Here is a 20817-nt window from a genome sequence, read left to right on the forward strand (position 1 = left end):
AGAGCCCAGACGTAGTACACAAACAGGACGGAAGACATCCCCAGCTCATCTCATGGTCAACAGCGCGAAATCATCACTATCCGGACATTGGCATCTCACTTTGGTTGACAGCACATAACGTTCCAGCGGCCGATCCCCAATAACGAGGGAGACCAGTTTGGAGCCTGAAGTCTGGGAAGACTTGTTATATCAAGGGGGATAGAAATAACACATTCAGAGTCCAGAAAGAAAGACCAATTAACCACAGCTTTGTCTTTCGTTGTAACTCTGTGATCAAGAGTGCAGCAGGAAAATCAAAACCGCGCAGATGTGACCACCTGAGAGAACGAGTCCAGTTAGTACTTGTCCAATAATCGCAATGTATGAAGCACGAGAAAAAAAAAGTGTATCAGAAAGCCATGCAGTGAATGTATAACCATGTTGAAGTCTTCAAGACTAATCGATATGTATTCATCATAGTAATCCACCGGATTGATGAAAGGAAACAAATATGAACGATAACGAACCTCAGATAAGGGGAAATGGCTCGGGCAATAGCGGTGGCTCTGTGCATCGTAGACGCATTGAACTAACTGCGCTATCCGATTGGTTGCTAGATCCCTCGAACCACAGCGTCGTTGGCCTGTCTCACTTTAATAAGCTATCGTCTGTCCCGATATTTCTTGCCTTGCTGTACAGCATTCATTGGTACTCGAAACCCCCCCGCAGCAACAAAAGATGTTGAGATGTAAAAGGTAGGAAAGCTAAAAAAAAGTTCTCACTTTTTATAGGGCAATAGCCGAAAACTAATTTGCTTCCGCCACTCCCAAGCGATTCACCACTATGGACACTTCAGACCCAATGCTGACATTGGAGGCACTCTCGGACTCATTAGACGAGCTGGAAGCTATGCTGGAGCCCCTCTTTGAGAAACCGCTACAACAATCCCTTGAGGGTCTTGACACAATCCAAAGGGTCAAACTTCCAATCCTTTAGTTTATGTTATTCAGGATCTTGTAATGAGTGTGTTTTTACCGGCTCATGCGTCATCCTCGCTCTTCTTATATCATACGTAAAAGTGTACCTGAGGACTAAGGGCATAGACCCAAGGACAGGGGCTGTGGCCGGAGAAATAGTTGAGTTTAGCGTCGGTTGTGCCGGATTGTGAAAATTTTAAACCCCCGATCCTGCATAGGTACGCGTCAAATCTTATGTTGAAAAAATATCCGAGCTTGAGACAGAACCAGCTAAACGTATGTCTCCAATCTCTACTTTCTGTGACTTCCGATTCACGATTCATCTGCAGGGAACCTCGTGGTGGATCAAGCTGCCGCCAACAGATTCATTAAAGCAGCAATTACTAAAGTAAAGGCCAAAACAGCTTCCTCTGGAGCGGCTGCAAGCGAAAGCGACACTGTCGTCCCTCTCGGCAAACATCTCAAATTCTTAGACTCGAAACCGAAAGCAGAGGATTCCTCAAGACACGATGAAGCCCCTGAAGACGACAGCCTGGAAATCCATGTAAATGAAGATGATGAACACACATCAAGTGGAAGAAAACGGAAGAGAATGGACGTATTTGCCGGTATGTTGCGTGGGCACCCTCCAAAGCCTCCACTGGTGAATTTCTAATACCCGTCCTCAGGCTATGGTGCTGATACGCCTAAATATGATCACGGAGGTTCAGCGCAGCCGGGTGTGTTTTCTAGCCCCTATAGCCGTTTGCTTACTTTGCTTACCTTCCACAAAGAGGGAGAGGGCGCTGAAACCCAAGAACTGAGCGAGAATAAGGGGGGAAGAAGCGGAAGCAGAAGCAGAGGGCATGAGCGGGGACAAATTGGGAGCAGATTGGGGAGCCAGAGCGCGGGAGGGTCGGAAAAGAACAATATATGGCGGGGTTGGGCGAGGAAACGAACGAGGGAGACAACCGAACAGCGATCGGATCACGTCGACATCGGACTTGTGGAAGGACCATTCACAGTCCAGGTCAATGGGCGAACGAAACCAAACCGCACACTTCAGATGATGGAATGGTCCCTATCGCGTCCGCGTTGATTCCCCCACCTGGTCTTTAGGGATACTCTTCTGGCCCAGGAATGTAGTATCAGGCCAGCCCAACTGCATCATGTTGATGTCGGGATGGTCAATCACACCACCGTCTGAGACCTGAAAAGCCCGTGTAGATTCAAGAAGAAAAGGCCCCTCGAATGAAGTGCAGCATCATTGTGTCTCGAGCATGATTTGCGCCTGTAAAGAAACATGGATCAGTTTCTTCCGGTTTGAACTTGTGGCCGGCTTTGAAGTTGTGGGGTGAGGACTTTTGCGTCGGATCCTCATTCCAGAACGCGGTGTCTCTAGCCCACCTCCTTCACATCCAGCGCAGTGGGGCAGTATTGTCTGGGAGTGTCGGGGTTCCGCGTAGCAAGAAACCGTTTTAGCGGCTAATATAATAAGAAACCAGCCATCAATGGACGCATCCCAGTTGTGCAACCTTCAATTGCTGTGTGAGGTCCAAGCAAGGTGACGCCCCGTCGAGAAGTTCGAGAGATTGGCCCAGAAATTGGAGCGTTCTGGAGGCGGGAAGTTTGTGGCCGTGGGCCATTCGTACGTGCAATCAAAGTGGTTTATGCTGAATGGTATAGTGAATAGATGTGAGCCAGCTAGTGAGCCAATTACTCAATTTGCTTTGTCAGCTCTGCCTGGTAAAGATGTGTACATATCAGCGAAGAGCTGGACAGACCCTTAACTGAGCGCCAACATCACGCCTTGACACATGGTCCAATTCTGGGTCAATCTTTGCAGCTAGCAAAACGATTACGTTCATCACATCAGTCTACGCAGTTCACGATTCTGTGGTTGATGCTTGTAGACGTTGCATTACAACTGAACACATCAAGATTTCTCATGGGAGTTGTTTGAGCTGGAAATTGTATAGTTCATACCGAATTAAAGGTGTACTGGATCGCCTGCTCTACTTCTGACCTTTAATCTTCCCGGCCACTGGTAGCACAGTGTTGTGTCAGTCAGGACTTACCCCATCGGTCGAATGCACTTACATATTTCGCCAATTGCGTATGCCATTGCTGCAATTGCATCAGTGAATTGCGCTCCATGGAAATCGAGTCCACTTACTTTGAGGATGAGCAGCCATATGAAGAGGGATGATCGAAAGATCCGCAACTCGGATGTTCTTCGTTCCGTAGATGCGGAGGTTCGAGTCAACCACCCCTCCTTTCTCCATGGGTAGCATTGCGCACGTGCCAGCAGCGTCTAGTTTGAAGTATAGTGGCGGGTGCATGCGACTCGAGACTGGATTACTTACGCCAGGTAGAGCCCACCGTGCTCCTAACATATTCTGCCGTAACGCTCTCAAATACCCCATAATGTCTGAATCCTATTTCTGAAACCTACCGGCGAGCTGCTCATCAGTCGAAACCTCTGGGCCGGGAGATAACTCCTTAACTAAAGGAGTGCTTGATGTCATGCGAGGAAAGCAAGACGTTTTAAAAACAACACTGACCAATACGTTCCTTGTAAGGCGCGGTCTCGGCCGCTTTTCGCACAAACTTCAGACTTTCGACCAAAAGTTGAAGGTCTAGGACATCCTGCTTGAGCAGCCACCTAATCGAGGTATGAGGCAAATTGCACCCACCAATATCATGCTCGAAAATGTTCGGATCCATCACAGCAGGTATCTTGTCGTCTTCAGATTGGATATGCTGTGCATGTCTTCAGGGATTTTGTGCTGAAAGGGAGGCGCCTTAAAGGACTTACAATAGATCCTCGAGAAAATGGCTTATTGAGGAAAGTAACTATCGAGTTATATAGTTTCCCTTTCTCTGGAGTTCCTGTTCAGATTCAATGCGTAGTGAGCTCACACCCCGACCCAATTCTAAACAACTTACTGCCAGAAACAGGGAAGAAGAAGGGGGCAAAGGAGAACTCGCAGTCAGGAACACGATTGTCCTTCAGGCTCTCTATCTGAAGCTTGTACTGTTCTTCGAGGCCTGTTCGCGTGTCGAAATAACTTCTTTCTCCAGCCTCGCAATCTTTTGTTCCTCGTTGGCCACAAGGGACGTAAACTTGGATGGAGTGACGTCGCTGAGTGTCAGCCATGTTATATTGTTGATCGAGCTGCGGTGAAGACCGAGCCCGAGCCCACTGGAATGCAGATGAGAACACGAGTGCCCACGATAAAGAACGACACTTAACTGGAGGCGGCGCTGTTCTGCGGCATACTCTGGATCAGCCAAACCATCCAAAGTCTCCCAACCGTTCGCTTTCGCATCGATCTCTATGCAGGGAGTCAACTGAAGCCCATATCAGCACATAGCACGGCTGACCGTGGATCACTGCAGCCAGGCAATGCTCTTGAAGGTTCTCGCCAACTTGGGGGTTATGTACTTTGACTGGGATACCGAGAGGTTCAAGGATTTCTTTGTTGCCAATGCCTGACCTCTCTAAAATTGTTGAGGTGGCGAGTGTGCTGTACCAGCCATCGGGGGTATTAGCGGATCAAGCGTTGGCCGGACGCCGGAATTCACTCACCCCGCGCTCACGATTACTTCTTTCTTTGCATGAACGTCGTAAATATCTCCACCATGTTCAAACTCGACCCCACTGGCCACTACGTCGTCTTCGGGCGTGTTGGTTGCGGGAATGATGATCTTGGTGACGGGTGCATTGGTGAGCACCTTGAGGTTGGGGCGATGCGCGTTTGGCACGAAATATGACTATGGTAACAGATGTAGATAAGCCGGAACATACGGCTGATATGAGGGGACGATCACAGCGGATCCCACCCACATTGGCCGAATAAGAGCGCAAACCGGTTTGGGGGTTGATGCTTGCAGCATAAACCCCCGTTCCTAGAATCTATTCGATCCTTCTCAGAAGCTTATTTTACTATGACTAGTCAAGTTGACCTACGTCAGGTCCGCCCTTTCATACGACGGGATTATGAATGGTGTGATCCAGGATGCTAAGAGATGCCGCTCACCGCTGCTTCTAACGTCGGGACTCCAAATTTGTTCATTGTCTAATCGATCTCGAGTGAGTTCATCGAACTGGACCCCTAAGGAATTCATCCACACTTCTCGATACTGTTTTTCACCGGACAATTCAACGGTAGTAATACCGATAGAGATAGGTCCTGTGGGTCGAGGAGTAACGGGACACAAATTTGTCGCACACCGTGGACTCACCTCCTTGGCCATACTTAGAACTATCGTAGGTAATGCCGAGTTCCGCGACCTCGTCGGCAGCGGGCGGGATGAAACTGGTGAACTCATAAGATGCATGTCAGAACGGGGGGTATTCAGAAAGCACATACTTCTCAGCTTTTCGAATATGCTCATCGAAAAGGGTCCAATCCCATCCATCGGTGCCTAGTTTCGACCATATGTTAATGTCGCTCGCTGAAGGTTTCTGCCACCTAATCGGGCCTCAGATGATCGCTGCACAACACGCAGACAACAATACCCATTGCGCTTACACAAAAAGTTATGAGCGCTTGAACCTCCGAGTCCTTTTCCACTAATAAAATGTTAATTACAAGGCGGTGCGATAGGATCGAGATAAACAGTGTACCAGGGTGAAGGAATTGAACGGTTGTTCGCGAATTTCTGTGTTGCAGTGGTGTGTCTAAAGCAAAGTTACAAGGTGCAAGGGCGATTCCATTTCGTAAATGACTGGTTTACCCAAAGGCGAGGTATGGGTTTCCGAGTTCTTTACCATACTGAGCAGGGATATCTATATTGTAAGTGCATAAGACGCCATATCAGTCGTCTCATCGTAAGATCCGGCGGGACCTATCGAAGGATGTGGGAAATTCAGTCCCCCCGCCTCTAGAACGGCAACGCTGATCGTGGCATCCTCGGCCAGTCGAGTGGCAAGTGTGAGACCCGTCGTCTAAGATGTCCAAAACGAAGTGACTGGAGGCTCGGATCGACGATAAATCTTTCACACGTACTCCACCGCCTAAAACATCGCTCATGAACATGAACATGAGGGTTTCGAGATGATGCTTACCAACGACCACGTAATCGAATTCATGGTGTTTAACGTCTTCTAAGTTTGCAGTGATTTTTGAGGGTGCTTGCATGATTTCCACGGACATGTGTATTACTCAGCCAAAGGATCATGCATCTTTAAGTCCACGGAGTTCTTACTGCTGGAATAATGATTGATACGATTGCCACCGATTGACCGCTTGTGGAATTCCCTGGATACCCGTGCACTGCCATATTAAGGCTACTCCCTTTCCTCGTCCCCGTTCCGAGATACCCTTTCTCTCACAGGCGCTTGTGCCCGTCGCCTCGTTCATGTAGTACCTGTTCATGCCGCATTTCTAAGGCTTAACTCTGGCTCCGTCTTTCTGGGTTACCAAAAGCTGACTTATCGGTCTCCAGGGTCTCCTAAGGTGATTATGCGGTTCGACACAGGGTCGCAGGATCCCTGGGTGATACGATTTCCGGGTGGAAAGGCAGTAACGCATCTACCAGTAATGGCAACCAACGATTGAACATGTGGCAGTAGTTGGAAATGCTACGTAGGCTACTTTGTCATGAGGTTGATCGAGCTTGCCTTCGCCTTCGGCGCGCACGGGCAAAATTATTTGATATTTGACGAGGGCATGGGCTCACCGGGAGTCCAGTCTAAAACTGGTCCCCCAATTTCCCTGCACCTAAGTAGATGCACTGCAGTCTCGCGAGCTTGGCACCGAATGCAGCATTCTCACGGCTCCGAGTGTTTCTCACGTCACGCCCCACGGAAAATCCCCTGTGACTTAAGCAAATGTCAAGGTCTGTCGAGGCAAAAACAATCAGATCAAAGGAAACCAAGATAGACAATACATCAACGATAGATATCCAACGTTCAGACCACTTTTTGGAGCATTTGATCGTGGGAAACGAGTCAGCTGACCACCTCTTGAGCACTTCTTCGGCGCTAAGATCGGCGAGTCCATGGTGGGCGTCCCGCCTTGCTTAAGCATAGTCTCTTGAGCCATTGAAACCTGGTGTATTGGAGCTGAAGAGACATGTCTATGGATGCCACAAATGTTCGAGACCAGATTATCGCGTCCTTGTTTCGAAAAGTGAACGCCGATGGAATCATCGAAGAGACCTATGTTAGCCACGTCAAAATATGGGAAGAAGTGACGCCTGTTCCAAATGCGCCTGCACCTGACCCGGGAGCAATGAAGCCACGATACATTTTGATTGCTGGTTTGTTGCCGAATTTCTTCGCCATGTTCAGGCACCAGAATTGTCGCCTTGTCTGTAGTTAGTCATACTGGCCAAGGCCTCATCTACAAGGCGAAGAGGAATCCAAGCGGTTCTTTTTCAATTGGGAAGAAATGGCTTCTCGCTGATCTGAAAGCTATTGAAGTAATCAGCGTGAGCCCGGTGTCTGGTTCTGGATTTATAACCGCTAGAGCTGATGGATCGGCAACTGCAGAAACGGGGTTTTAGTATGACTATCGCCAAAACATATAAATGGAGCGCTGAAAAAGAAGACGAGATGATTAACTTCATCATATCCACCTCCCATCTATGTTCAAGGCTTTATCCGGGCAAAACTCTCGCAGTGGCAGGTATTCAGGTCCCTCCGGTACCCCGTAAGTCATATCGCGACCTCCAAAGAACTTTTTTCTAATGTGGGCCTATTGAATAGCGATACCATTTGAGCGGACTCGCTCCTCCAACGACGGGAGGGCAACGCAACCGCATCCCTCGACTTTACCTGCCGTGCCTGTGCGTCGCCCAACGAATGAGGATGATGGTGGGAAGGCCCCTACTCCGACGCCTGGCCCTTCATCTCTACGACGTCCTGCCCTGCAGCCCGGTTCGTCGAGTGATCAAAGCTTAGCTTACGCACAACCTACTCGCGTGGGCTCACCCGGTCCAGTATCAACTCAGGCGTCCGGCTCTCGATCAAGAACACCTGTTAGCTCGAATTTACGCGGATCTGCGGCTACTTCCACTGCAACTCTATCTCCACCAGCTTCCATTATCAGAACCAAATCCACTGCCGACCTTGATACAAAGCCTCCACCCGTCCCTTCGGCACTTAAGACTGTATCAAACAACGGATCTCAGCCTGGAACTACTCGACCCTCCTCCCCATCGATTAAACCAGACGGGACGGACGCTTTCAAAGAGCAACTAAATATAACTGCTCACCATGCTCCTGCGCGTCGGTCATCGCCTTCCCCTTCGAGAAGGCCTACCAAGCTTAACGATATCACAGATGCTTCTTTGGAATCACCGCCTAAAGCTACAGATGGTGGAGCATCAGGCAGCGAATTACCTGAAAAAGCGATGGATCGACTCGTTGAATCGTTGGAAGCTGACGGACTTAATGGAAACATACTGCCTCCTTTGGATGACGAATACGGTGCAGAAGGGACTATGGCGAGTGTGGAAGAGATGATAGACGAGTTTGAGTGGAACACAATTCACATCAGCTCCGACGACGATTCGTTCTCTGCCAGCATGCGGGGCCGGAAGCGAGCAAGAGCTGCTGCTGATCAAATTGAGGCCAGATTGCAAGATGAGCTGATGGCTCTTGAGAAGGTATGTTTCCCTGTAGATTTTCGGAATATTGTCCCAAATCCGCCCAATTTAGGCCAACACCTATTCATTCCTCGAATCCGACGATCGAATACTTGTAGTCATGAAGATGATCGATGATGCAGTACGAGTGTTAGATGATATGAATGGGCTGGTGTCTTCATACAAATCACAGCTGAATGTTAGTGGGCCTGGTCGTCATCATCTAGTTCTTGACATTCATGCATTGGCTGTGTAGTCTGTGAGTGAGGATATCAGCTATATTCAGTCGCGAGATCGGGGACTGCAGGTACAAAACCAGAACCAGAATGCTCTCCTCAATGAGATAAATCAACTTCTCGTATGTTCCCTATTACCTTTTTCGGGGGGCAACTCACCTTAACGGTCTTTACACAGCAAACTGTCCATGTTGACCGTGATGCTCTGGTGGAGCTGATCCACGGATCTTTAGACTCTGATGCCGGTATCCAAAAGCTTGAAATTGCAGCTGCCGAGCTTTACAAAGCTATGCTTGCTGCGAGAGAGACAGGTATGTCCTTTCTTTCTCTCAATTTTTATTAGGCTGATGAATGCACCCAGACATGGCCGCAACGATAGAGAGACTTAGTGAATATGAGACCCATAACAACCAGTTCACCACACGTCTTGTTGGATTCTTGACGGTCATGTTCACCGCTCAGGTTCGTTCTATTCACTTGTCGTCCAACAGCATTTATGAGTTTTGTTATTCGTTGCAGGCCACTTTGAACTCGAGTGCATCTGAGCCTGGAAAGAATATCCAACCCTACCCTCACACGAAAAGATGGAATTGTACATTGGGCGGTACTCTGGACTCATTCTCTACATGCGGGAAATGGACGAAACCAAGTACTCCAAGGTCTGTGCTGTAAGTCGGGCGGTTCAATTAACAGGTCAATCTGTTGACTTTCGCCGCTGCAAGACTTATTACTCTGTCTCGAGTGAAATGCACGGGAAAGAAATGAAGGCACTCTTTCCTCCTACATGGATTTGTGCAAGAAAGCCTCTGATGAAGGCGAAGAAATCGGTGCGATTGACTTTAATGTGTATTCGAATGACTGAATATTGCCTTTAGGAGGGTTCAGCACCACAAACCTGTCTCGCATGAACACGCAGCTCAAACGAGGGAATACGTTGATCAAATCACCTTCCGAACCTCGCAAAGACAGAGAAAGGGGTCTCACTGTTTCGGAGGTGAATATCCGTACCACATCCTCATCCAGGTTGACATGTAAATTGATTCCGAACTTCAGGCATTCGGTCGTGTTTTGGGTCAAATCATCCCTCACATCTATCGAGAGCAGAATTTCATTGCGGATTTCCTGCAAATTAATGATTCATCCATTACTTTTGCTGATTATATGGGGCTGGAAAGCTATTTTCGGCGGCAGGCAGCTCGAGCTTGGGGCTTGAATCCAGCCACGGCGAGGCTTGCCCAGGGTGCCTTGGATTTGATATTCGGCTTTGTACCTGATGCCCTGAAACAGTGGACAGACGGAGCACTGGCTAAGGATAACATGTGAGTTGTTCGACACGCCTCATTTGTTTGATTACAAGCAGCCACTACTTCCTATTTCAGACAAATCATAGGAATCATGTCCAATCTTGAACGATTCGCTGTGGATGCAGAAGAACGTGGCAACGCGTTTCTGCAAAAACTTCTGCAGAAGCAGTCACAGCGATTGACAGCAGCATTCAATCATTTAGTGGTAGGTTCTCCCGGGCAATTGTTCCAACAATGAATGAAGGCAATATGCAATTGCTACAGGATGACCAAATTAAAGCCATTGAACAAACTAAGCTTACTACCAAAAAACGGAAAGGGGTCGCCCACTTCATCCGGTACTTCCCAGTGCGTGTTTTTCGCTGTGGATAACACTAATGGCTGTTATATTCTTGGGTTCCGTCACTGATGCCGCAAGGACTTCATTCCCTAGATCTTCCTGAACAAGGTCGAAACGCAACTAATCGGCGCCGACACACTCGAGATTCGGGGAAGCGTTGATTCCGCGTATGATCAAATCGTTCAGGCCATGTTTGAGTCCCTTCAGCATATGGCAAAGCTGGACGGCGCAGAATCTCAATCCGCGGAAGATAAAGGGATGTTGAATTATCATGTTATCTTGATCGGTAAGGCGGTCTATCTCTCGTGATGGCGGGGTCATTGATATGCTTCATCGATCGTCGTCCGTTGGGCAGAAAACATGCATTACTTCGTCGCCGAAATTTCTCAGCAAGAGCTTGGTGCAGTGCAAGGTTTCCTCCGACGGGCGGAGGCGATTTACGATGAGAACTTAAGCGCTTATGTCAAGCTTGTTCTGCGGAGATCAATGGGAAAGATACTTGTGAGTGACCGCGTGCTGAAACGATGCGGCTTTATTTAATCGCAATGATCTTCCGCTTTCGCAGGACTACTTTGAAGGTGTAGAGCGTCTGTTAACAACCACAGCTCCTTCGGAAGTGCACAATCATTCTAATTACAGTAAGTCGGCGTTGAAACGGATCCTGAAAGAGTACACAGCCAAGGATATCCGACGCCATGTTGAGGCTTTACACAAACGTGTTGAGAAGCATTTCTCAACCGCAGCAGAAACTAGTGCAGAGGCCGAGGGACAGAGCCTTGCCTCTGGCCCCGTCATGGTCGGCGTGTGGAAGGCGTGCGAAGAAGAAATGATCCGGGACACAAACACGTTTCGACGATTGATCGAACAATGTTACAAAAGTGATGGGATGTCCCTTGAGTACACTGTGTCCGACATCGAACAGCACTTCGCTCAACGTCGAGCGCGCTAGAATTTCATTCTCTTGTGTATCCCATGCTTGTTGTTTGCATTGTTGTCATAGATTTTTTGTTTGGACATTTTTTTGCTCTCAGGGTCCCTCAAAAGACCGAATTTGTAAAACATTGACCCATGGGTCACTCCGACCGTTCAATTTCAGAAATGCGGGGTCTCGCGCTTTCTTTGCGCACACCTTGGTCAAGACTATAGACCGCAGTTTTGAGCTAAAAGCATTTCCAACACCGCCGGGGTGCTGTCAAAAGCTCGAGTACCCTTTCTGGATTGAACGTGTTCGTTGCAGGTGATCATTCATCAGTTGTTCCTCGTCCTGCCCTTTCCGGACACTACTCCTCCCCTTCCTTCTGTCGACTACTCATGAGCACGAAAGACGCCACGGCTGCTGCAGACGCTCCAAAGTCTGCGAATGATGGGAAAGATGAAAAGCCCGCTAAGCCCCAACGTACCTTGAATAGAGTGCCTCGTACGTCGTCTCTTTCTTCTCTTTCTCCCAATTCTTTCTTTCATTTCCTTCGAAAAATACCGTCCCGAACCTCTTTTCCTGTCGCATGCATTTCCAACGTGTGACAAGCTTGTTTTGGATCATCTGGGCTATGTTTCATTGACTTCAACGGGACACTAACAACCTATCTGATATCGTAGGGGCATGCGTGAGCATACAGCTTGGTTCACGCAGCGGAAAAGGGCCTCATTTCCTTTTTGATAGAATGCCTGCCGCAAACAAAAAATGCGATGCGAAGGGGCCGAAAACCCGCCGTGCAAGCGCTGTCGTCATGCGGGATATGAGTAAGTGGAAGCGCCCCTCCGGCGCGTTAGGCTGGATTTTCAAATCCTCCGTTCCAGGTGTCTCTTCGAGAAGCCCGTCCGTGACACTACTACATCGGAACAGGGCCTTGAGTGAGTCGCACTGGTGATCATCTTACTCATCTGATCGATTTTTTGCACTCCAGACGGATTCGAAATCTAGAGAACACTGTGACCTCTATCCAAAATACTTTGACAGATCTAGTGGCTACTTTACGTGAGCGCCAGTCCTTACCCTCCCCCAGGTCTGCGACGTCCCCGTCTTCCTCCGGGCACCCAAATAATGGTCCATCACCAAGATTCATCCCGTATGCGCCCAATCACGAACCATCGCCGACTGTGGTGTCGCCGCATCATCAACCCCCTCCCCCGCCTCAGCGATCGTTGTCCTACCCAGAGCCAGGTGTGTCCGCCGAGAGGGAATATCATCATTACAATGACCATGCTTCTTATCGTCGTGAACACCGTCCACCTTCTCATCCGCCTGGTCAGTCCAACATGTTTCCTTCCGATTCTTGACAACTCGACGCACTCAATAAAATCATACAGAAAATGGTCTTCATGCGCCAGGAATGGGCTATTCACACAATTATTCAATGACCTCACCCACACAACATTACAATCATCACGGGTCCCAAGTGGGTTCGACGCAGCTTCCTCCTTTCTCCGCTTTACAAGGGATGGCACCTCCACCTTCGCCATTTTCTGCGCAATCACATCGACCGTCGTCAGGGCATTTGCCCCAACCACCATCGCCCCCGCACCACGCGCTTCCCATCTCTCTCCCGCCGATGTCCCAGGGCCAGCCGCCTCGCAACAGTCGATACTCTCAGAGTAACGATCCTGCATACTCAGAGACTTCCCACGGCTCGGGCGGTCACCCTCACTACTCAGATGCTTCACCAGGCCGAATGCAACCCCACCTGCAGCAGCTACAGCCAGGATCATCACAACAGGTTCACCGCACGCTTCTGCATCACACTTCCCACCATCGTCAAAACGTGCCTTCGTCCAACGTGACTTCGGTCGAATCCTCCGATGACGAGGGTGAACTGCCGGCTTCAGGACTAGCACGTCCCCTTCCTGCTTTACAAGACCTCGCCGCACTTGCCACTCAACAGGCCGAAAGGGTGAGTGCAAGACGATCCATATGTAATACCCCTTTTCTCACGGGCAACTCCTTGCACACTATTTTTCTATGGCGATGCTTTCGCCCCTTATTAAATTTCCATAACCTTTCTCTTGCGGTCTTCCACCACCATCTCCCTGCATCGTCAAACACGACCATTTGACGTGGCCTTGTCAATTTTGTTTCACAACTCGTAACTTTGTCGAATCCAACGTCAACGCAATGCTGTCGGTCATGCTTATCCAGGGTGATACGGGTAGTGCCAATCGAACACGCAGCCCATCTCCCGAGAATAGTGGATCTGGGCGTGACCGGTTGCAAGGAGGAAGAGCCTCGAAGCGCCGGAAAACGGTGCACGCAGCACGCAGCCTTCGAGACGCGAGAGAGCAGAAGCATCATCCAGACGGTTAGTCGCAGCCGTGCTTCGCCCGGATCCGGTGGCGTATTCACGATAAATTGACAGTTGTCACAAAATGTTTGATATCTGAAGAAGAAGCGCGAGCTCTTTTCCAAATGTGAATCTTTGTCTTGGGCTCGGATAGGCGGGACTAACGGTTTTGTCCATCCAGATTTTACGATGGTTGCTCAACGTTCCTTCCAATTTTTGACAAGGCCCGGGACACTTATGATGCGCTTCATGAGCGCTCACCGTTTTGCGTTAATGCCATTTGTATGGTAGCCGCTAAGGTCAGGGATGGTGGAGGTAAGTGCGGGCCTGATTCCGGATAGCAGTGGTCAAATTACGTAATTGCTCACAGGCCCTGAAGGCGAGATATTCAAGATTTGTCAGGAAGAAGTGCGAGGGATGGCTTGTACGACCCTCTTTTCACCTGTCTCTCGGCAAGAAGCAATACAGGCTACAAGTGAGTGTTTTCTGGTAGCACAATGACAACCAGTGCTGACAATATACTGTCAGTCATTGTTGCAGGGTGGTCGTCTGATGGGGGTTGGCTCTCTTTAGGGCATGCTGTCCGCATGGCGTTTGAATTCAGTACGCGTCATTGTCAATTTGTTGTCCTTTCCACTCACCGTCGCCCAGACATGCATAAAGCTTGGCCGAAACTCCTGAAGAAGATCCGTGCACGGCACCAAAAAACTCTTGGGGAAGAAGATTTGCAATTCGTTATTTCCACCAGAACCTGGTTTTGTCTTTACCTCTACGAGCATCAGTGCGTGTTGAATGTTTCGGCATCAAATATGTAGAACACTGAGATGTCATTAGGTTGTCGTTCAGTACTGGTCGGCCGGCCATCCTCCGCGAAGATGACTCGGTGGCGGACTGCCGTGAATTTCTCCTACATCGTAAGTGAATCATTTGATGTAGGCGAGCGTCTCAGTCACGTTTCTTTGTTAAGCTCTGACGATCCCCGATGACACACGTCTTGTTTCCATGGTGGAACTTGCTATGATTCGTGAACGCTTGCATAAAAAATTGTCCCATTCTGCTGAAGAGTCGACTTCTACCCCGCCTGATGCCTATGCCACTCTCCACAAAGCCAATCAGGACTTCCAGCAATGGAACGATTATTGGGATGAGGAATTTGCTCGCGGACACTATCAGGACGTCGAGTGGCAGAACTTCCAGCGGCAAAGTTTGCAAGTTCAGCGATACTTTGCAGAACTGTTCCACGGTGCGTCGGCACTGAGAGGGATCCGAGGGAAGGAGGATGTTCCCGGGCTGCCAAAGGAACAGAGGGACCTCGCACTGAGATGTCTCGAAGTAGCGAAGAAAGGACTGGAGACTTGTGTAAAATCCACTCACTATAAGGAAGGATTAAAATATGGTCAGTTGACCTGTCTCATCACACGTGGCTTTACTCATGCGTCACTCCTAGCTGTACACTACACTCACATGAGCGCGACGTTCGCGGCCTCATTCTTGATTCGACTGGCCCGATTGTTGTAAGTCCCATGTTGGAAGTCGTACATCCCTCGCTTAACCAATCCCTCCTCCAGCCCCGATGAGGTAGATGTCCATATGGTTCGAAACATTGCTGAAGACTTGGCTAATGAGCTATCACAAAGTTTGTCGCATACGCTTGCTTACTTCCACCTTGCCTAATTTTTTTTTTTCAGTTCCAGCAGCATCTCGTTATGCGTTGACATTACGGATAATGTTGAGAAAGGCACACCAACGAAAAGTTCTGCCACCACGTGTCCCCGAGAATGGCGCTGAAATGGCTCCCAATCATGTCCAAGAAATGCTTCCACACCAGCCGCCGCTAACAGCAACGAACCACTATCGATCACCCTCTGATCCAATCCAGCAGCTTACACCTCCCGATATGCCTCCTGGCGGGGCGTCAATACCAGTGCAACACATATACCCTCACGAGATGCTTCGACAGCAGTATGCTCAAATGCTTCCTCAGCATGAGCCGGAGAATGGTGAAGTTCCTGGTTAGTTCCCACTTCACTGTGCTTTTTATCAGTGGCACTGAACATAATCTCTACTAGTCTGGCTTTCCGAATCGACTTTGGGGGATCTTAATCTCGCTCAATATTCTCTGGAAGCTTTCATCGTCCCCGCAGAATATGGGGGTGATCGGATTTGGTAAACAGCCTCAATGTAATCTGATAGATGCGTATCTCTATAACCTTTGTTATGGGCTTCTGCTGTATCTTTGACTGGACAAAATCAACGCATGTAGTCGGTACTGTGTTCGGGATGTATTGAATGTCAGTTATGTTCGTCAGTTTCACGAAGGCATTAGGCATTCTAGTACTTCGAACTTAAAGAGTGCGGGTACAGCAAGAAGGGGGAAGGGGAAAGGGGGAGAGGAATAAGTTAAATTGTGTGAATCTACTTCGCAAAAAGTTCCGTCAACTCCTCCAACCTCTTCTGCTGCATTTGTGCCTTGCTCAGGGGCTGGCCTAGAGTCATGTTAGCTAGCTGGGTTTTCCGGGCCTGCACTTCAAGCAATTTCTTCTCGATGGAATCTTCCATGATAAATTTAATTGTCCTAACCGGGTAACTTTGTCCAAGCCGGTGCTGAATGGGACATGGCGATTAGAGAACCAGCCTCTCAGTGAGGAAGCACTTACGATACGATCCACAGCTTGGTTCTCGACAGCGGGGTTCCAGTAAGGATCCATTAGATACACGCGACGAGCAGCCGTAAGATTCAACCCCACACCACCTGCTCGCAAACTGACGAGCAGAACCTCAGTCTTGGGATCATACTTGAGAGCATCCATGGCACGCTGTCTTTCCTCTCGCTTCATCGTACCATCAAGTCGGTCATACACAATATTCGCTTCTTCCAGCGCATCTTCAATTCTATTCAGCAACACATAACATGTGAGCACGGGATCGTGGGTTGTTCGACACGAAACTTACTTGTCAAGCATGCTGGTCCATTGGGAGCTAGTCAAGCGTGGTATCAGCAGTGACACAAGGATCTACAGTGGTGATAAGATGGCTTACAAGACGACTGTCTTCGTCTCACCATCATTGATAACATTCCCGTTTGCATCGGTTTGCTGAACCTCGCTGGCGATATGAGGATCATAATTCCCTGAGTAAGGGTTTAATTGAGATGTGGCCATGAGGTCGACCATGAGAGCCTTGATCTTCGTCGAAGAGTTGTAGCCCAACAAACTGCTGCCTTTCTGCCGCTTTTCTTTCTTGGGCGGTCGTGCCTTAGGAAGCATCTCGCTTTGAATCAGACCGTCAGGGCTGACTTCTACCGCATCGGTCATCGGCGCCAACTCCGTCTGACAGATCGAGCAGGCACGGTTGACCTCAGTCTTCGCCTTTGGCCAGTTCGGACATATGCTCAGGCGGAAGCATTCAATACAGTAGAGGTGTTGACACCGTGTAATGACCGGTCTAGTACCAGCGGGACTGCTTGCTCGGGTCGGCCCACGGGACCCTTTGCTGCCCTTCTTAATCTTCGGCTTCGGCCCCTCGAACTCTGTGCCGTCCAGGAGAGCCCCACCGCCCGAAGTTGCCATGTCCATACCGCACTCAACACATTGTGCCGTACCAGCCTCACGGAGTAGTGCGAAAATGGACGTAGCAGTCGTTGCTGTGAGACCATCGCGAGCGATCGCGGCGACAATCTGACTGTAGTCCATGGTGGCTTCCAGACCAGACGGCATCATATCTTTGCCTTGGACAAGCTCGTAGTGATCACAAATCTGGCGCAAGCGAAGAATTTTCTGCAAAATCCCGACATAATTCTTCATAACTTCGCCAGTCTTGCGGAGTTGAGTGAACTCGGCCTTCGACTCCGTGTAATAAGAATCATAGACTTCCTTCTCTTGCTCGTCAAACTTAAGATATCGGACTTCATCCGTGCGAGGAGGCAAATTGAGAATCTTTTTGCCTGACTGATCAGTTGTCTCCTTCGTTCGCCTCAATGTTACCAACTTCATGATTGTTTGCAGGCGAGCAACGCCAAGAGGCTGGCCGAATTTAGCAGGACCACCGATAAACTCGGACCAAACGGCTTTGTCGTCGAATGGGTAGAAACGAAGGAATTTAATGAGAGCGTATACGTCGTCAAGCTTATTCTGAACCGGCGTGCCAGTCAGGCAAAGACGTCTGTCGGACACCAAATCGCAGCATGCGCGACTTGCAATGGTAGTAATCTCCTTGATAGAGCTGACGAAATATCTCAGTCATTTCGTGAGAATACAATACGATTTCTCAAACTTACTGGGCTTCATCAAGCACAATACGAAACCAATGAATCTGCTGTAACGGAGAGGTCTGTTCTATGCCTGCAGCAAGTGCCGCTCCAGGAGGCCGTTTCTTTGCCTTATTCTTTTTCTCCTTCAGCTTAATGATCAACCCGCTTGCATCGTCTGAATCACTGCTCGCGCTGCTACTCTCATCGTCGTCCCCCCCATCTTCATATAGCGCCGTGCTCTTCACTTGCTTTGAATATTCGGTCGCGAGGGTCGAGTACGTCGTGATGACAGCATCAAAATCAGCCAGGAAATTCGTATCTGGTCGTCGGGCGGCTCCATGGTAGACGTAGAGCTTGAGCCTCGTAAAGCGACTACGGTCTCGCGCCTCTATCTGTGTGACAGTAGCAGGTGGCGTATTGGCAGGAGGCAAACTTGTCCCGCCCACAACTTCCACCTCACCCGCCCAATGCTCTTTGAACTGGTCCTCCCAGTTCGTTATCGTAGATAACGGACAGATAATGAGCGTGGCCCGACTCTTGGCTTTGATACGTGCTTGACGAGCTGCATCGGCAAGTTCCTTCTGGGTTTCACGTTTTCCTTTGCCCTTTCCGTTCTTTCCCGTGCCATCCGAGTCTATCGACATTGACGACTCCTCGAAGGGTGTGGACGAAGAATCTGGCATACCCCACACCTGGCCAGCAAAGTGGGCAGCTGTGAGTGGAGGTTCCGCAGTAGGAGCAGCCTTATTGACGCGAAGGGTGATCTTCTGGATCGGACCGTACGCAAAGACGCGTGCCGAGTCCATTGTCCTCGCCATGAGAGAGACGACAGATATGGTCTTCCCAAGACCCATCTAATTAAGAAAAGCAACTCAACAGGGACGAAACTGCCGATGAATAGGGTACAAACATCATCTGCTAAGATGCCACCCTTAGCTTCCGGAGGCTCCTTTGTAATTTCCTTACCAGTGACGGGGTTGAACCAGGCCCGTACTCTCCCCGAAGTATCCTTGCGAGGTTGCCATAACCACCCGGCCTTCCCTGGGGTCTCTCTCTCCTTTTCGCGCTCCAGGAGGAATGTCAAAGCCTTCTTCTGGTGAGGATATAGATTTGTATAAACATTCGGACCTTAGAAGCGACATGAGAATGAGCAAAAATTATATCATCAGTGGCCTTAATCATCATCTCACCGGAATTAGGGGGTGGAGGCAAAAGTTGCTTACTCACCAGGCTCTGTATTGGGAAGGTCCTCTTCACTCCTAAGTGCTTTGAATAACTCGTCCACCTGACTTCTCTGGACCTCCACGCTTTTGCCCGCCACTACGGATTGACCCTGCCACCGGTTCTGCTGAGCATATCGACCATACTCATTTATCCCTATTTGCCCCGGTTGCGCTTGATGAGGGTTCTCATATGGTGGGTTGTCCCGGTGATTGGCGGGGTTATACATAATGGAAGGGTGCTCGAGGCTTACACTCCCCGAAGCCAAGTATTGGGCCACAACTTTAACATTACCACGGGGGGTGAAGACAAGGATGCGAATGGGAAGTATGGTGGCATTTGCACCTTCAGGTACGCGTTTGACGGTTGACTCGAGCCGAACCAGTACTTTAGCCATGAGAGGACCAAGAATAGCTGCTATTCGGCTCTCAACGACTCCGAAATCTTCACCACCTGTAACATCTCCATTGGGACTCTTAAACTGTGGCGTAGTTATTTGGATCGTCTCCTCATCCGAACCAGGAGGTCTAGCGCGCTTTTTTGCCGCGTCGTCGTACCGTAACCGTACGGGAACAAAGTCATCAGGGTAATGGCGAGGGGGGTCGCCTTTGGATGAGATATATGGGATAGGGTACAGGACGAGTGCTGTGCCATTCACTTGACCAATACACACGACGTCACGCCGGTTATCTCTTGGCGGTGCTGCAGTTGGGTTTGGCATGGGGACACCATTCTGATAATGACCTGTGGAAGGTGGAGGACCACCTGCCGGGTCAATAAGGCCCGTTGATGGAGAAGGACGATATGGTGGCGGTTGTGGCGGATGTTGCAGATAGGCTTGCTGCTGTGGTTGAGTTTGAGCGTACTGTGCATTGTCAGGGAAATATGATGATTTAACGGGTTGAGATACGTGAGATGAAGTAACAGGGGGCGTTTGACTTGGCCTATAATAAGCTTGTGGATCGTAAGGAGTTTGCGGTGGGGCGCCATTATTGTATGGGGATGGGGCAGGTTGTGAAGACCATGAAGTCGGTTGCTGGTACGGCGTGGATGCACCCTGAGACTGGTATTGAGAGTAAGGAGCGTATCCCGGCTGCTGCTGCTGCTGCTGCGTTGACGCGGGAGGAGTAGCCGAGAGGGAGCCCGTCCGCGCCCGCTTCGCCGAGCGCTGCATCTCCTCGTCATCATTTCCAGTGAGATCTATGGGAGTAGTCGAAGAGCCCATAGCAGCGATTCGAGCACAAAGTGAGAGCCGAGCCTACAAAGGTAGGCGCAGAAAGCGCAAACCCAGATGGATGTTGGGAAGCAAGCAAGTCAATCGTTGACTTTGTGTTTTCTCGATGCGTTGCTTAGTCAGGTGCATTCAATCTCAAAGCTGCTGCGGAGCTTGCCTTCCCTAATTCAAAATACACGATCCCGCGATGTCACGGCAACAACAAAATGTGGTTTCCTCATTGCGTCAGTCATTCTCAAGAACAAAATTTGAGAGTGACAATTAGAGTGGCCCTGAGGCAGCATTCTGGTTATGATCACATCCTGTGCATACTTGATCCCGAACGCAAGTCTGCATTTACTTGGAGGTCACACTCGAGTTTTTCCCGTTCGGATGTTCCTTGAGCCATTCTGATTTAGAGCAACGGCTCTTGTTTACGTCAAGG

General features: G+C 49.5%; 5 protein-coding genes across 5 annotated transcripts; 3 read left to right on the plus strand and 2 right to left on the minus strand.

The window, feature by feature from the left end:
- Window positions 1-822: 822 nt before the first annotated feature.
- Window positions 823-2034, plus strand: EI90DRAFT_3016800 (uncharacterized protein; the record flags this gene model as incomplete). The annotated part of the gene is made up of 5 exons (XM_039057035.1): window positions 823-954; window positions 1175-1232; window positions 1286-1564; window positions 1625-1675; window positions 1730-2034. The coding sequence occupies 5 exons, from the start codon at window positions 823-825 to the stop codon at window positions 2032-2034; spliced, it is 825 nt and encodes a 274-aa protein (XP_038915444.1).
- A 916-nt stretch (window positions 2035-2950) lies between these two features.
- On the minus strand, window positions 2951-6097 carry EI90DRAFT_3124390 (GMC oxidoreductase; the record flags this gene model as incomplete). The annotated part of the gene is made up of 23 exons (XM_039063712.1): window positions 2951-2979; window positions 3036-3062; window positions 3112-3249; window positions 3302-3334; window positions 3391-3441; window positions 3500-3574; window positions 3632-3698; window positions 3754-3827; window positions 3885-4140; window positions 4182-4273; window positions 4323-4465; window positions 4528-4712; window positions 4786-4854; window positions 4909-4920; window positions 4979-5017; window positions 5073-5131; window positions 5184-5257; window positions 5312-5406; window positions 5461-5468; window positions 5534-5622; window positions 5679-5730; window positions 5790-5889; window positions 5951-6097. 23 exons carry the CDS (start codon window positions 6095-6097, stop codon window positions 2951-2953), a joined length of 1914 nt encoding a protein of 637 aa, XP_038915445.1.
- Window positions 6098-7024: 927 nt separating this feature from the next.
- On the plus strand, window positions 7025-11363 carry EI90DRAFT_2922336 (exocyst complex component Sec3-domain-containing protein; the record flags this gene model as incomplete). Its single annotated transcript, XM_039054795.1, has 17 exons — window positions 7025-7205; window positions 7264-7376; window positions 7438-7590; window positions 7668-8555; window positions 8608-8733; window positions 8791-8892; window positions 8949-9081; window positions 9132-9275; window positions 9317-9438; window positions 9493-9614; window positions 9656-9764; window positions 9824-10089; window positions 10150-10279; window positions 10339-10422; window positions 10508-10700; window positions 10770-10915; window positions 10980-11363. 17 exons carry the CDS (start codon window positions 7025-7027, stop codon window positions 11361-11363), a joined length of 3396 nt encoding a protein of 1131 aa, XP_038915446.1.
- Window positions 11364-12665: 1302 nt separating this feature from the next.
- Window positions 12666-16025, plus strand: EI90DRAFT_3060473 (uncharacterized protein). Its single transcript, XM_039060490.1, has 13 exons — window positions 12666-13302; window positions 13548-13707; window positions 13765-13816; window positions 13871-14004; window positions 14060-14164; window positions 14218-14292; window positions 14341-14470; window positions 14524-14603; window positions 14657-15085; window positions 15137-15203; window positions 15258-15325; window positions 15378-15701; window positions 15759-16025. Exons 1-13 carry the CDS (start codon window positions 12745-12747, stop codon window positions 15857-15859), a joined length of 2283 nt encoding a protein of 760 aa, XP_038915447.1. The 5' UTR covers window positions 12666-12744; the 3' UTR covers window positions 15860-16025.
- EI90DRAFT_3060476 (SNF2 family N-terminal domain-containing protein) lies at window positions 15846-20648 on the minus strand. The gene is made up of 7 exons (XM_039060491.1): window positions 19166-20648; window positions 18849-19066; window positions 17966-18792; window positions 16729-17910; window positions 16642-16668; window positions 16347-16581; window positions 15846-16293 (listed from the first exon to the last, which is right to left on the minus strand). The coding sequence occupies exons 1-7, from the start codon at window positions 20382-20384 to the stop codon at window positions 16105-16107; spliced, it is 3897 nt and encodes a 1298-aa protein (XP_038915448.1). The 5' UTR covers window positions 20385-20648; the 3' UTR covers window positions 15846-16104.
- Between the last annotated feature and the right edge of the window lie 169 nt (window positions 20649-20817).

Source organism: Cantharellus anzutake (genome assembly GCF_015039405.1).
Source record: "Cantharellus anzutake strain C23 chromosome Unknown EI90scaffold_27, whole genome shotgun sequence".
Lineage (NCBI taxonomy): Eukaryota > Fungi > Basidiomycota > Agaricomycetes > Cantharellales > Hydnaceae > Cantharellus > Cantharellus anzutake.

What these genes read in the sequence shown, in the direction of transcription:
- EI90DRAFT_3060473 (XM_039060490.1), top strand. Translation starts at nt 12,745, where the DNA reads ATGGGCTATTCACACAATTATTCAATGACCTCACCCACACAACATTAC. An exon ending in CCACTCAACAGGCCGAAAGG is followed by an intron (nt 13,303 to 13,547) that starts GTGAGTGCAAGA and finishes ATGCTTATCCAG; the next exon opens with GGTGATACGGGTAGTGCCAA. An exon ending in AGAAGCAATACAGGCTACAA is followed by an intron (nt 14,165 to 14,217) that starts GTGAGTGTTTTC and finishes ATATACTGTCAG; the next exon opens with TCATTGTTGCAGGGTGGTCG.
- EI90DRAFT_3060476 (XM_039060491.1), bottom strand. Translation starts at nt 20,384, where the DNA reads ATGGGCTCTTCGACTACTCCCATAGATCTCACTGGAAATGATGACGAG. An exon ending in GAGACGAAGACAGTCGTCTT is followed by an intron (nt 16,669 to 16,728) that starts GTAAGCCATCTT and finishes ACGCTTGACTAG; the next exon opens with CTCCCAATGGACCAGCATGC. An exon ending in TGGACCAGCATGCTTGACAA is followed by an intron (nt 16,582 to 16,641) that starts GTAAGTTTCGTG and finishes GTTGCTGAATAG; the next exon opens with AATTGAAGATGCGCTGGAAG.